The sequence below is a fragment of the Hippocampus comes genome, unplaced genomic scaffold (assembly GCF_001891065.2).
Source record: "Hippocampus comes isolate QL1 unplaced genomic scaffold, H_comes_QL1_v1.1 scaffold52, whole genome shotgun sequence".
In the NCBI taxonomy this organism is placed as follows: domain Eukaryota; kingdom Metazoa; phylum Chordata; class Actinopteri; order Syngnathiformes; family Syngnathidae; genus Hippocampus; species Hippocampus comes.
Window position 1 is genome coordinate 76,543 of NW_017805381.1, and position 15,011 is coordinate 91,553.

General features: G+C 43.7%; 3 protein-coding genes and 1 long non-coding RNA gene across 8 annotated transcripts in view; 2 read left to right on the top strand and 2 right to left on the bottom strand.

Moving 5' to 3' along the window:
* Positions 1–629, top strand: part of LOC109517530 (collectin-12) — an 18,470-nt gene extending 17,841 nt beyond the window's left edge. The window contains exons 9-10 of one of the 2 annotated variants that reach the window (XM_019872736.1): positions 34–182; positions 266–629. In XM_019872736.1, coding sequence (XP_019728295.1) covers positions 34–182; positions 266–279 — 163 coding nt within the window. In that variant the 3' untranslated portion in view covers positions 280–629. The remainder of the gene's footprint in view (positions 1–33; positions 183–265) is intronic. The other variant, XM_019872737.1, reaches the window with a different exon arrangement.
* A 378-nt stretch (positions 630–1,007) lies between these two features.
* LOC109517521 (ADP-ribosyl cyclase/cyclic ADP-ribose hydrolase 1) lies at positions 1,008–4,490 on the bottom strand. Its single transcript, XM_019872719.1, has 9 exons — positions 3,950–4,490; positions 3,386–3,509; positions 3,086–3,212; positions 2,526–2,661; positions 2,368–2,450; positions 1,870–1,943; positions 1,680–1,772; positions 1,357–1,443; positions 1,008–1,290 (listed from the first exon to the last, which is right to left on the bottom strand). The coding sequence occupies exons 1-9, from the start codon at positions 4,044–4,046 to the stop codon at positions 1,155–1,157; spliced, it is 957 nt and encodes a 318-aa protein (XP_019728278.1). The 5' UTR covers positions 4,047–4,490; the 3' UTR covers positions 1,008–1,154.
* Positions 4,491–4,705: 215 nt separating this feature from the next.
* On the top strand, positions 4,706–9,491 carry LOC109517528 (inositol monophosphatase 1-like). 4 transcript variants are annotated; one of them, XM_019872734.1, is made up of 10 exons: positions 4,724–4,809; positions 5,084–5,203; positions 5,353–5,456; positions 5,734–5,867; positions 6,001–6,105; positions 6,229–6,274; positions 6,389–6,497; positions 6,592–6,700; positions 7,452–7,603; positions 8,941–9,491. In XM_019872734.1, the coding sequence occupies exons 3-10, from the start codon at positions 5,394–5,396 to the stop codon at positions 9,069–9,071; spliced, it is 849 nt and encodes a 282-aa protein (XP_019728293.1). In that variant the 5' UTR covers positions 4,724–4,809; positions 5,084–5,203; positions 5,353–5,393; the 3' UTR covers positions 9,072–9,491. The 4 variants fall into 4 exon arrangements, with proteins under 4 accessions (XP_019728291.1, XP_019728293.1, XP_019728294.1 ...); XM_019872735.1 differs by lacking the exon at positions 4,724–4,809 and adding an exon at positions 4,816–5,005 and having other exon boundaries at positions 5,084–5,246; XM_019872733.1 differs by lacking the exon at positions 4,724–4,809 and adding an exon at positions 4,816–5,005.
* Positions 8,703–9,421, bottom strand: LOC109517529 (uncharacterized). Its single transcript, XR_002168564.1, has 2 exons — positions 9,333–9,421; positions 8,703–9,067 (listed from the first exon to the last, which is right to left on the bottom strand). It is a non-coding gene; the product is annotated as an uncharacterized LOC109517529 (long non-coding RNA).
* Positions 9,492–15,011: the final 5,520 nt, after the last annotated feature.

Sequence of the window (15,011 nt, forward strand, 5' to 3'; positions counted from 1 at the left end):
CGGCCGCCCCCCCCCCCCCCCCCCCCCCGGCAGGAAGTGGAAGCCCGGCCAGCCCGACAACTGGGGCCACGGCCACGAGAGCGGCGAGAACTGCGCCGGCCTCATCCACGATGGCCTCTGGAACGATTTCTTCTGTGAAGATCTCATAAGCTACATTTGCCAGAAGCCACAGATGGGCACGCGTACGGGCACCGATTCTTCTTGAAAAATGTTTTCATATAAATTAAAATGATTCTTGTTATTAAATAGACTCTCCGTGTTTCAGCAGGGATCTCGTAGCAGCAAAGGTGGGACAAGTTTGGGCGGCAGCTAGACCGGACATCGTGCAGGTTCTGGTCCACACACAAAGGGACACACGCATTTGGGATACGAGCGGCTTGAGTGCAATACAGCAGAAGCGCCAAAGGAAGGACAATCTTTTTTTTTTTTTTTTTTTTTTTTTTTTAATATCTTGCGTATTTTCTACAATTCTACCCAGTGTTTGATCTACATTTTAATGTGCAACTGAATATCTGAATGTATATTTCACTATGCAACTGTACCAATCGAGCAATTCCTTCAGTATGAAAAAAATATGTTTTCATTCATTGTTGAAAAATGATTTTTGACGCGATTAAAAGGTGAGAAACTAAATCTGCTATCTAAAGTTGGATCATTTTTTTGCAGGTTCGGTGCATCAAACTTTTATGGACCGTACTTACAACTGGATTTGGCAGTGATCATTTTCACGCAGGAACAGACTCAGACTTTTTTATGGAATGTGAGGATAGCAAACCCAAGTGCAGAAAAATAATACCTCCACCTCACATGCACATGTTGATAATTATATGCATGATGCTTTAAAAAATGAATTTATATTTTTAAAAAATTGGTAGCTTCCTTGTGAATTTTCATCCATTTAAATTGATAACTTGAAGTTTATTGTCAAAAATATATAAATTTTAAAAAGCACAAACTTATGATCTCTCCAGGAAAAAAAAACAACCTTTCCCCAAAAAATTACAAGGTTTTATTTATTGCAAAAATTCAGCTTTATTGTAAAATCTTTTAAATAACATCAACAATATCCGGCTATATTATTGTCAAAACACAATTATTTTTCGCAAAGTTAAAAAAAAAAATGCAACTTTACTGTCACATTTTCATAGGAGCAGTCATTTGGCTGACCTGAAGTTTGTCTTGGCGCGCCAAAATTTGTCCATAATTTGCCAGTTCATCGGATGGCAGTCGGTGCAGGTATGGCACGCCGAATGTTCCGGCTTGTGGACACACTGCAGCATGGTCAGGATGCTGCGGACAAATTTCCCTGAGTTTGGCTGGGAAGACTGGAGTCGGGCGAGCGTGTTGCTGGCTTACCGGTCGTGGTCAGAGCAGGTCCAGCGGAATCCTCTAGTCTGCAGGATGTGGATCAAGTCCGCGATGGAGCCCCCGTCACAGGATTCTCTGTGCATGGAAAGCCCCAAGAAGAGTCTTCAATCAGCTCCTCTCTTCGCTTCTCGGTACAGCAGTAAGATTAGCCATTCTTTGCACAGCATAGATAATATATGCCTGTGAGTATTGTCATCTACGTTTTCAAGGATCCGCTATTCCATTGTGTTTTGAAGTGGACACCTGTCATTGCTTCTCAGAAAAACAGAACTTATGAAATCATCTTGTCAATATTATTTGAATTTGCTCACATGAAGGGGCCATCCAGATTGGCCACCACTTTGATGTTGACGTAGTGGACCCGCTGCGGATTCAAACTGTCCAGCTCCACACTTCCGAACATGCTGTAAGACAGGCAAAAGAAAAACAACAACAAATCCAACTTGGAAATCAGGGGTGAGTCCCGTTCAACTTTGAAGAGAATCGAAAACAAAGACCCACCTGTTCCTGTTGAAGGCCTTCTCAATAGAGCCGTTGAGCAGCACAGTCACATTGCCGCACGCCATTTCCGCAAACTGACAAACAAATGCCAAAAGAAAAGCACAACAAAGATTCTCAGAAAAAAAACAATACAAGGCTTGATTTAAAAATATTCTCTGAAAAAAATCAGGAAGCAGTTCCCGCAATGTTCTGACATTTACAGCATTTTGCCCTACAAATCCTTTCAAGGAAAGAAAATTCTTGAAAAAAAAGACCTATTTGCATGAGACTCAGACATTTTTATGACGTTATTTTTGTGAAGTTACCTAATGTTTCCTCCAGCAATAGAAATTCACCAAAAAAATAAGACCTTTTTGTTGTAAAATTCTGACTTCATTCTCGTTTAATTACCAATCTTTGAAAAAACAAAGTGTTCTTTTCACAAAAATAGAACTTTTGGAAAAGTAAAAAAAAATTCGTGCTCTGAAAATTGTGAATGCTTGCTGATGCAAAACTCACATTTTTGGAAGCTTGCCTCCACAAGGAGTGGACGGGATGATGTACACACGCCGACCACTCGGGACATGATCCGAAATTGAAATCTGAAAAGATTGGCAGTGAGTCAACATGGCGCTGCGATTGGCGGCGTCGCAACAGCATGACAGGAAGTGGCGTACCGGAGTGTTCTTGTTGGCCGCACCAGATGAGGTCGTTAAACATGTAGCCCACCAGTGTGTCCTCCAGCGTCCACAAGTGATGCGCCACTGCAGCGTAGTCCTGAACCAACGTCCTCGTCTTGCTCCACAACAGGAACTAAAAAAAAACAACAACAACAATTGAAATGATTCAAATTTATTTCTCATATTCACAGGTGACAAAATATCTCAATGAAACTCCTCAACTCACTTTGACATACTGTAGTTTCTTGGCAGCAAGAGGCCAAAAAAATTGCAGCAAAGCACTACTTTTGTCAAAATGAAAGTGCTCAATTCACTTCCACATAGTTCCTTGATGCCAAGAGGCCACAAGGTGGTAAAGTACTACTTCTCAGTGAAACTCTTCAAACACACTTCAGTATATTTCCTCTTCAGCAACATGTAACGGGAAAAAAAATAACCAAGCCTATTTTGCCAAAAGTAAAGAAAAAATCCGGAAAGTGAATATTCAAGTCAAGCACACGTGCCTGACAAATGAGTTCTCACTGCCGGTTGTGTGAATGAGGAATTTTGTGGGTTACCCGGTCGCAGGCGCCCGTTTGCGGCATGGCTCGGAACATGTGGCGGTAGTGCTCGGCGGCCACGTCGCACGAGGCCTGCCGCAACACCGCTTCCTCGAACGCTCGCCAGATCTCCTCGCAGTCCGACCTGCGCGCGCAAACAAATTAGCGCCTTGTGATGGACAAGCAAACGATCACACAAATGCAAACTGCCACGCACATAATAACAAATAAAAAACACCAAATGGGAGTCGAGAGAAAAATGACTCCACGATTGGCAAATGTGCTGGAACAGGTGGAGGAGGTTTCAGTGCCAGTTACCTGATGTCGGGGTTGACGAGTGTGATGTAATTGAAGCACCTGCCCATCACAATGTGCTTGATGTTGGGCGTCGTGCCCGAACGGGCTCGCAGTGGGGCGGCGCACATGCAAAGTACCAGCACACCTGCTGACATCGAAAACTTGACAATTCGGAAACGGATTGTACCATTCATTCAAAACATTTATCAGGGCTAAAATGACTGCTCTTTTTCTCCCTTAACGCTACAACAATAATGACGTGAACGACAGGCACGACATTTGACTGTTTTACAATACTTCGTCCTTCAGTATGTGTTTACCAATAAAGAGATCAATCTGCCAAAATCCGACGATTTTTCGGAGGGGTGGGGTTGTATGTCATTATCTTATCTTAACGTTGTAACTTGTTCATAAATACATTTTTATCATTTCAGGCTACGATTCAAGGGATGTTTTTTTTTTCTTTAACGCTCATTCATGGTGATAAATGTGACATTTAGCAAAATATTCCGCAGAAAAACTGTTAAAATACCACTTGTTCGGATGTCGAAATAATATTTTAAAAAACACATCAGAAGAACTTACACGGTGCCACGCTGGTTCCGAAGTTGGTCGCCATGGTAACCTTCTGCTTTGCCCGGCGAGGGATCGCTTCAGACGGCGTTTTCAAACCACCAACCATCAAAGATGACCCGTTTCCCAAAGAAGCCAGCACACAACAAGTAAAGACACGCGAACAGCTGAGACTGCCTTATACTTTCGGTGCAGGCTAATTCGTTGAATAAAAGCACATGCTCCCCATGATCATGCCGTTTCTTGGTGATGCTCAAAGGCGTGCGCAGTCCCAAAGAGGGTCGTCCATTGCAGACACTTCCCAGAACGGCAAGGAGACGCGCGTTGGTGAACAGCACAAATTTTTCCTCCAAGGCGCCGCTCGTTGGGCGTCCGCGTGACTCCCATTATGGTGGCATGACCAATTTCCAAACACAACGACTGGGCTGTTTGTTTGAGAGGAGATATGTCAACTGGACGAGCAAGAGAAGGAATTACTTAATTACTGTCACTGTGCAAGGTGACCTTTCCTACTGTATGATGCAGAACATTCAAAAGAGAGAAAATAAAGTTATTTTGTGCAATCCACGCAAGCTGTGTTAGCACTGCTTTACATAAAGTGTATAAATCCAAATGGAGAACTTTCCGAAATACAGTACAGCGTTTCCTCTTCTCAACTGTGTTGCACAAATATAATTTAACATGGTCACAGCCAGCTGTTGCTGCCACCTTGTGGCTAGAAACAGCAACGAATGCGAAAACATCCATCCTGGACTCAGTGTGCCTCTATCCAATGAATTCGGAGAAAGGCAACCACGTGATAAACACCGACTAAGCCTAGCTTCGCTGACTGACTTGTCGAAACGCTTCGTGTGGACATTCATTCAACAACTGTAATTATTCCGCTGCTTTTAAAGTATTCAAGTGTCTGTTTCGACCCCATTTAACAATTTATCTGTCTGCTAGCTGTAGTAATGATTCATGCCCACGTTACAAACCGTCCAGTTGACAGTTTTCTAGCCAATGCAAGTGTTGTATGAACATATGATGCAAGCTGGTCATTTGTAGCTAAACGCGGAAGTTGTCAAGGTGTCCTAGCCAAACGACTTTTTTTTTATCTCACATTAAACGTTCAAATATGAACTTTGAACGACCTCCTTTTACTAGAGAAACTGGGGACGAGATGAACTGTCATGAACTTCATGAAAGACGGTCTTCTAAACACTCCAACATGCATTTCGCCGACGTTCCTTCCCTGCTCCCATTTGACATGGTCAACAATTGATTGTACGCATCCCCGCAGGCATCTTGTAAAATTGTAACCCGACAGGTTTGCCAGCTCATATCTGATATCTGATGCTTTCTTAACCGCCCTGCTTGTGCCACATTGTTCTCATCACACCGATGTTTACACAGTTGGCATTTTTGTCTTTCAGGAAGATTTGTGGCTGGACTTGTATCATTTACTGTGTCAGCAATGACTGACCCTTGGCAGGAGTGCATGGACCACTGTGTGGAGATAGCCAAACAGGCTGGCAAGGTTAATTTATTCATTGCGGGAATTTGCTTCATACAAATGGCATGGAAATCACCTTGTTTTGCATTGAAAATTGCTGCCAAACTGGCAAAACTTTGTGGATTGTATTATTGATTTATGTTAAATATTCAGTAAAGCATTTTGTTACCACCGCAGCTTGTGAAAGCGCAATATAAATAAAGATGTATTATATTGTATGATGGGATGGACACATGAAGTTTTTGACGTTTCTGCACATCTCTGTGATACTTTGCGTGTTGCTGTGGTGGTCCCCCACCAGGTGATCCGCGAGGCCCTCCAGGGCGACATCGCCGTCATGCACAAGAGCTCGCAAGTGGACCTCGTAACCGAGACGGACCAGAGAGTGGAACGCCTCATCATATCTTCCATCAAGGCAAAGTTTCCCACACACAGGTACGCGACTTCGATATCTCAACACAAGGGCGCAAACAAGACGTCCCACCCCCCAAAAAAAAATCCCTGACTGAGGAATGGCCCCCAAAATGTCGCTGATTGATATCGTTCGTGTTTGTCTTCCCGTTTTAAGCTTCATCGCCGAGGAGTCAGTGGCGGCGGGCGCCCCCAGCATTCTCACCGATGACCCCACTTGGATCATCGACCCGATCGACGGCACCACCAACTTTGTGCACGGGTGCGCCGCACATCCCTCTGGTTTTGCTTGCTCTAGTTTTGCCTTCAGGCTAATTGGACGACCTTAACCCAAAGGGAGTCCATGAGACGGGGGCCTTATGGCCGGTGATTTTCTGTTTTTTAGGTTCCCTTTTGTGTCTGTGTCAATCGGCTTCACAGTCAAGAAAGAGGTAGGCCGCACAGCTTGCGCGTGTCCTGTCAGTGACGCTCTCGAATGCCCCCATGTGCTTTGCTTGGCTCGTCTCACTAACACTTGCTTTCCTTTGTGATTTGGTTGTCGTCAGATCGAGTTCGGCGTGGTGTACAGTTGCATCGAGGACAAAATGTACACGGCACACAAGGGCAAAGGGGCCTTTTGCAATGGCCTTCCCATCAAGGTATCTGGACAGGAAGGTGAGGGAGGGCCAGCGTTTGCGCTTGTAGCCAGCAGGTGGAGCCCCCATCTCAGCAGCCAGCCTCACCTGCTCTCTCGTGCACTTTTGGGCAGATCTCAGCTGCTGCCTGGTGCTGACCGAGGTGGCCTTCAAAAAGGATCAGCAGCATTTGGACAGCATGATGGCCAACCTCAGGAGCGTCCTCACTATCCCTGTTCACGGGTAATTACCTCTGCCAGGGAGGTTTTATTTCATGGCCACTTGTGTGTTAGTAATAGGCATTGTGCAATCAGAAAAAAAACAAACACTGAAGCGGTTCATACTTTTAACTTTGGGGAGGGCTGAGGCAAGGGAAGAATGTGTGGCATTTTCAATCAGATCCACATTTGCTTGCCTTCCTTCACTCCCTTGCAGTGAACATCCCTGAGTTTTCACGCTCTGGATTTTTGGGAACAATCAGCGAAAAAAATAAACCCTCACTCAGAACCAGCCACAAGAGGGAGCAATATGTCTTTTCTTTATTGTCATTTCAAAATTGTTCCATACAATTATTTGTTGAATTTCAAAGGGGACAGTGTATATTAATGAACATTTACATGGAACTAGCCAAAGTTTAGCCATTGGCTAGCTTGCGTCTGAAGTCCCTCGGCAAGTTGGAACATTTGAAGTCAACTTATGTGCTCTTTATTGATCATCAACACAAGTACTCTCACATAATTTGGCAATCTTTGCAATGCCTCAAGGAAGTTAAAAAAAAAAAAACCCAAAGATTGATTTGAATATAAAACATGTATCGTTCGTTGCATGCAGGCACAACGTGGCACTAAACTGAAGGCCCGCAGCTCTGTGAGAGAAGTTGAAGATGTGCAATCAAGTGCGGATCCCCGTTAGATTCTTTGTTTGTCCTTCGTGGAAATCTGCAAAGTCGCATTTCAGACCTCGTGATTTGAATGTGTGCCATTTGTGCCCTCAGCATCCGCTCACCGGGCAGCGCCGCCATCAACATGTGTCTTGTGGCCAGTGGCGCGGCTGACGCTTACTACCACCTGGGCATCCACTGCTGGGACATGGCCGGGGGCACCGCCGTGCTCACCGAGGCCGGCGGCGTCATCGTGGACATTTCAGGTGAGCCGCCGAGCCGAGCAACCGCACCGGGGTCGCCACACTTTTGGCTTGTCGCCGTTTCCATCCAGAGTCGAGCGTGTCGTCACTTGATTCAAGGTGCAAGTTAGGGCAAGAGCTGGCAAAGTGGATTTCTCAAGACAAGGAAGTTGGAAGGTGGTGAAAGGTTTGAGCAATTCAGCCTTTCAGTAGTTGGTAACTTTTGCATCCTGCGTTGTTGCGCAACATTCTTCAACAAAGTCGGTGGTGGCAAAACTCGGGGAAATATGCACCTTTTTGCACTACGGGTGTCGATGTTGGTTAAACAAGGTGTAGTCATATTTCAAATTTTATGTTCTATCACTGACAACATGAAATGTTGGCTCATGATGTTTTAGCTGCTGCTGCAATCTCTTGCACCTTTAGAAAGGCAGTTTGTTTATGATATATGTTTTTGGTTGAAGAAAGTACAGAATACATTTTGAATGCATTCTACATACATGAAAATGCCATTTTGTTGAGAAAAAATGTGTTCTAATTAGTCTTATTGTAATGATTCTGAAATATAAAAAAAAGAAAATCAATAAATAGAAAATATGACTTTAAATGTTCTGGGAAAAAAAAGACCTACTTTTTGAAGGAAAAACTATTTTTAAGGACAATAAAATATGATTTTTGGGGGGGGGGGGATTTTTCAAAAATAAGCCTCTTTTCCCCCCCTCAAAATAAATAACTCTGTCCACTGGAGAAAACAGATGGGTTTTTTTCTTCCAAAAAATGTGACTTAAAGAAATACTTTTTCCCCTTTCCTTTAAAAAAAAAAAAAAAAAAGTGAACATTTGTCTGGAAAATATGTTTTGTGTGACATGCTTAAAAATATATATACACTTGTTCCCCCCCCCTTTCAGTATGACCCTTATTCCAAGTAGTTTTCCAAATGTAATGTTCTGTTTTTTTCCACATGAATCATATCATTAATCTTTCATGTGAACAAGGGTCAAAAGTTATTTTTTCAGTGGCTTGAATAGTCCCAGCCACAAAATTAGGCACACCCGCAGGATCTAATGAGCTGTGGCTGCCATTAGGAAGACGACAATGCTATCTCTTTTTTTTTTTTTCTTTTCTTCCCAACCTTCAGTATGTCCTCACTGAACATAGCTTGCTTCAAGGGCACCGTCACCGACATGCCTTGCAACCCATCGCGAGCCAGTCTTGTTCAAATTTGAAGTCAGGCATTGTCGGTGAACTTCAAAGAGGCGTCGGCGCGTGCCACTCGACCGCACCGAGGCCAAACGTGGGAGGAGATGAAGCGTCGAAACAAACGGCTGACACTGCGCTTCCTCTCGTCTTGTGTCGCCCAGGTGGGCCCTTTGATCTGATGTCCCGCCGGCTGATCGCGGCCAGCAGCGCAGCGGTGGCCGAGCGCCTTGCCAGCCACATCGTAGATTTCCACGTTGGTAGGGACGACGCACATGGCTCAGAAAAAAACTAAAGAAAAAAAAAAATAAGAGAGCGAGCTTAGTGGCACCTAAACAAGCTGAGAGTTTGTCTTGAGAGGTGAAACGCGGCGTTTACACCTGACGAGTAGTAATATTTGCATCGGAATTTTGAATCAGAACTTTAAATTTAAATGCAAATTTAAGTCAAGAATATGTTGAACAGATTTTCGGATTTGCAACATGTGTTGCAATGTTTTATCTTTGGTTTAAAATTCTCACTTCTGCACTCGGACAAACTTTTTTTTTTCTTCTACCTCTGCCCTGTGTGTATGTGAGGCCACTTTGGGTGCTGAGCTTTCACTGCTGATTGGTTGTTAGCCCTGCCCTGCGCTGTGTGTAACCACTCCAATGAGATGGTGCTGCAGAGAGAATCATGACAGCAGGCACGTGGCTGCATTGAAATAAAAATATATTGAAATGGATTTCTTATTGGCCATCGTATTTGAAAAAAAAAAAAAAAAGCCTGATGCCATTATGTGGGAAAATCCCCGTTATCGGCCCAGGCCAATAATTGATCTGTCCCGAAGTTATAGGGACGATGGAAAAGTGAAGGAAATGAGGGTCGTTGGAATTGATTATCCAATCGAAAATTCCACCAAATAATTGAAGCAGAGCGCTTTCCTGTGTGTGAGGAAAGCCGACTTCTCGCCGACTCACTGAGACGGAATGTAGCCAATCAAGACCTCCACCTGACTGAGGAACAAGGGAGCGGCGGTAAATAAAAGCAAACGTCCCTTCATGACACTGCCCATTATCTTCACTTGATAATGTGCCACGGTCTTTTTTTTTTTTCTTGTTTTGGGTTGGGGGGGGCTTAACACCCTCATTTCCTCCTCTTGTTTGATGCCTCAGTTTTCCCGTTTGTTGCTGTTTCTGGTTGGATGCTGGAGCGAAATCTTTTCGTGTGTGGTTTCCCATGTTGAAGTCATCGGAGCACACAATACAACCAAATCTGTTCAATGCTTGATTAGTTGATTTGATAAGAGTCTTTGAAGATTTCAAAACTTCATCTGTTTGTAGCAGGCCTTCGGCGTCCTTGAAGGGCAGGCTGCCCCGTGCATCCCAAATTTCGGATGATGATTTGCTTTTACCATGGTGAATAAATTCTGACATTTTTCTCCATGGACAAAAATATGTGGGCAGCTCTGCCTTGGAGCTCCAACAAACTTTCTTCACTTTCAGTATGAGTTGATCCCCAAGAGGAAGAAGTGACTTTTGAGATGTCTGGGCCAAATCCGTATTGCTTAAAGGCAGTGTATTAAGCAATTTTTTTTTTTTGGTCACAATTTCAAACAGTTCCCAGATGTCCTAATCGAAGGTCTTCAACAGTCTTCTGTCAAAACACACAAAGGAAATCAAATTGCAGAACACTTGAAATTCCCTTTAGTGGAAATTGCTCCGCCTTTGTGTGTGTTCTGGTACAGTGCAAATGCAAATGACGGTTGGACAACCGGGGTCGGAACGGCGGTGTTGCGGGAAGCGAAGCTGGGTGATGTTCGACTCTTGTAGTTAACCCCCCACACCCCCCAAAAAATCCTCATCCAGATTGTGAATGAATGGTGGTTCGCATTAACCATCTCCTCCTGTGCCCCTAAAGTGAGCAACCGTGAAGATTTTCAAACAGTGAGGGAGGAATCATTTCATTACCAAGCTGTGGAATCGTGACGTCACAATACAGCATAATTCCTCATATCTGTCACAGATTCCTTTTCAGAAATAGATCAAAGATTCTCTTTGTTCTTCAAATGCACAATTGATGGGCGGGCGGGCGGGCGCTCCCGAGACCCGACAAAAGTCCCTTTTCCATCCAGCGTCCCTTTGCACTGATCGAGGCGGCATGAGTGAATACCTTTTGTCCATATGGTGCAATTCAGTTGGCGTTAGTCATGAGTTAGTCAGCTGCCTGCTATGAAGGGCGGCAGATGACGCAAACGTCACACTGTTGGCAGACTCCTCGTGACGCGTGTGACGGACGCCCCTCCCGTCCGTCATTTCCATCCTTTCTTTCGATCATTCATGCAAGGTGGTATTTTAAGGCCTTATCACATTCGCTATCGCCGATAACGCTGGCTAACACAAATGTTTGTTTGTTGTTTGAGTGCCGAAGAGATTGAATGCTTCCTGGGTTATTTTGGGCTGCTGAATCCAAAAATGACAGACTGATATTTCTTTACTGCTAATATTGCTTACTTTTCTGAATTTTTGCCTGATTTATTTATTTTTTACATGCCATGTGATTTACGTATTGAAGGCTCCCCGTGATCACAATTGCCGTCTTTCATGATATTCCATCAAAACTGAACGAATACTGAAAAGGCACATGCGGCCTTATGAAAGTCGGAGCATTGCACTGTCACAACTTGCATATTATATTATTCGTGCTTTTTTTCCCCTTTTTTTCGATCTCACTAACTAGACCCAATTTAGAAAAATGAATGTCATTGGCACTGCGATTTACCCAGCACCAAATAAACTACCACTGTCACTGCGTAGCATCTAAACTTGAAATAAATGCCAATCAATGTTGTCTGCTCTTCATGTTCTTACATGTCTTGTGTGACAATCAGGAGACCAATCGCCGTTCCAAGACAGGGAGGAGAGAAGACAAAAAATAACTAGCCTTAGGCTACGCGTGCTTCAACATCCTGGCGTACAAATGCTCCAAATGATCTAAGTCAAGCAGGTTATTTGGTTGAAAGATGAGTGAGCAACTCATCGGGACAGCAAAGCTGCTATGTTGACACGCTAACTGTACAGGTGGCTTCAGTTGAAATACCATAAATCCTTTCCACTCATTTTGTTTTAAACGGGGGTTTCATGAAGAAAAATAACTATTATATGAAAGCATCATAAAACAGAATGTCAACAAGCTGGTTTTAACGAGTGCAGATTATTGTATGTAGGTACTGTAGTATTCGTGTGTTGGATGTGTGCCTTTAAGGGGTGTGGCCCAGTGAAGTGACATCAGGAGCCAGAGGCGGGTTGGCTGGTTTGTGGGCATGTGAACATCTTTGGTCAGCGTCCTGGAAAAAAAAGCACAAGATGTTCACAGATTTGATGTCCTGCGCAGCGACTCGTTCTTCAATTTTTCATGCGATTTGCAGTTTCTTCCGCTGGCCATTTGGCCAGCGTGCTAGCTCCTTTTATGTTTTTGCTTCTCATTTAATTTAATCATATCACACGAACCAGTTATCTACGAACTGTCAATGGTAATTTACGAGCTGGATGAATTGCTTCCCGTTTAGCATTCTGAAGCTAATGAGCAAAAACTTGGATTTGATTTTTTTTGTCAAGGCTTACCCGGTGACCAAGCAACCGGTCATGCCATCGAATCCCACACGATGGTTTGTCGTCAACAGGATCCTCTCACGCAAAGCGTGAATGCTCGTGAAACAATATATTGCCTTACATAACAGTGGGAACATGAAACTAGCGCGTGCGTGTGATTAGCAGGGTGTGTCTGCTCATTCTCGTAGCTTCTCTCGTGAGCGGCTCCAAATATGCAAGCCTTTATGTCGCATGTTTTGCTTGGGGGGGGGGGAAGTTGTCCCGAGCCTCTGGCACTTTACCACTCGTGTCAGCAGACGTGCAACAATTATTTGTTTAATCGACAATTAATTGATTTTCAAATTAATCGGCAACTATTTGGGTCATTCATTAATCGTTTACATATCTCGCTAAAGTATCCCTAAAAAAAGTTTCTAAACTAGCCTCACAGTTAATTAGATAAAAGATAAAAAAGTATCTTCGCCATCAAACAAGCACCATCAGCACTCTCATAACGCTCGTCGCGGTTTGCCACAGCCACTTGCGTAACTGTTATTGTCTAGCATGTGCGATTTTGAAAGGCGGCCATCGAGTGCTGCCGATTTAAAAGCAACTTTTTATTGCCTGTTCCTGTGGGTCTGTGGTGCCTGTCAGGAAGCGCGCGCCATTGTTGCGCTTACAGCTGGAACGCCAAATTCTCGGACGTCCCCCGCACGTGGTGAAATAGCAAGAACTTTATTTACTGCTTGGCACCCCAAACTGCCTGTTGACATTCAGCTTGATTGTAACGAGCCAAGCTGTGGTGACGAGGCAAATGTTTCAAATAGTTTTCACACATATTGTGGCAAAATTTGCTGATTGCAGCTGTTTGCTAAGCGTGGATCAGATAATCAAATGACAATCAAACAAAACCCATTTTGAATGCAGTTGACTTAAAATGCTCCGCAATCCTGACGTTGAACACACATTTGGCTCTCCATGCTAAGCTGTGCGTGATGGGTTTATCCGTGTGGTGTGCAACAACTGAAATGTACTGCAGACTGGTCAGTTGAATTTCCCTTGAGGGGTTTTAATGTGTAATGTAATGCAGGACTCCCGCGTGCTCAAACAGCGACACAGGAAAAAGACGGCAGTTTGAAAGGGGGCTACGACTGCACCTTTGGTTGGCGAAACTGCAAATTGACTTTTTTTTTTTTTTTTTTGTCCCCAAGAACATCCGTGACGAACCAGTAGGCCGTCTTTGCCAAATCGATCGAATGCTTCCTTCCGCCCGTCAGGATTTGACCCTTTTGGAATTTTACATCTCCGGTGGGAGATTTCACTGACAGAAAGCCTTGATGCTTTTTTTTTTCCCCTCTCTGCACACCCTTTAATGTCATCACAAGCCCTTTTCAAGTGAATGGCTATGTATACGAGGAAATATTCTGCGAAAGCAAAGTTTGCTGCTTCCTGCAGGGACCGCACTGCAGGGACCATTGTCAAGCTTGACGCAAAATGGCTCTTGTAAGATCAATCATGTTCTTTAAGTATGAGCAACCCGGGCGTGACTCGTCGGTGATGAGTGAGCCAACCTTGCTCTATTGTTTCAAATTGTAGCCTCTCGTCAGTGTTCCCCACTGCCTTGTAAAACCACTGGTTATGTTCCAGAACCCAATGGAATGCCTTTTTTTTCCCTCTCTCCCCATTCTATTTTTTTTTTCTTATACAATGAAGTTTAACCACGCTATGCCGATCGTGAATTAAATTGGGTAAACAATGGGCTGTTTGTTTGTGACTTTGGGCTCCTCCTATCAGGGGGTTGGCAGAGCGAGTTACTCTCGGGATTTGTTGGCCACAGTATGCACACCGGATGTCCTTGCTGACACCACCCAACCATTTATTCAGGATCAGTGACAGCAGTTAGCTAAACTGCGCTACGGTTTAACATCATTTTGCCCTTCGCGTGGGCAAGACTAGCCACTTAGTATGTATGAAGTTATTGTAATTAGGACTTGACACACATGCGGAGCTATCCTTGCAGTCAACATAGATTGCGAAACTATCGCAACAAAAAAAAAAAAATGGTCTCTCAACATCCAGAACTATTAACACTGTTTGCTAATCAGCCGTCACATTTTTTTTCACTAAAGTAGTAACCTAACCCTTGCGCCAGTAGTTTATATGGTTTAAAAAGATATCTTCCAAAAAATGTTTCAGCGCAAAGCTGTCACAACAAAAAATGTTCAACAAACATTCATAGCACTATTTTGCCAAACTAATCGTAGCAAGATGTGTTCATGCTAAATTCGCCTAATAGCTAATATCGTTTCATGAATCATCCAAGTAGTTGAGAGTTGGCTACGCTGTCGTGAAAATCGCTCAATTTGCTAAATTGTTCAGGAAACCTGGCTAACAGTAAAAAAAAAAAAAAAAAAAAAAGACGGCGCAGCAAAAATCTTGACTAAATGTGTGTAAAAGTTGCCGGTTGGCCTAAATGTCATCACAAAAGAGCGAGCCCAACAGTTAAACTGGTTTGCTTTGATGGATTAAAAATAAGGTTCTCGCAACATATGTAATAGCGGATTGCGCGACACAATCAAGATCGTTTGCCAAGATGTCGCACCCAAAAATGACTTGGATACTCCTTGACATAGTTATGTAAGCTACCATTATCGAAAAAACACACA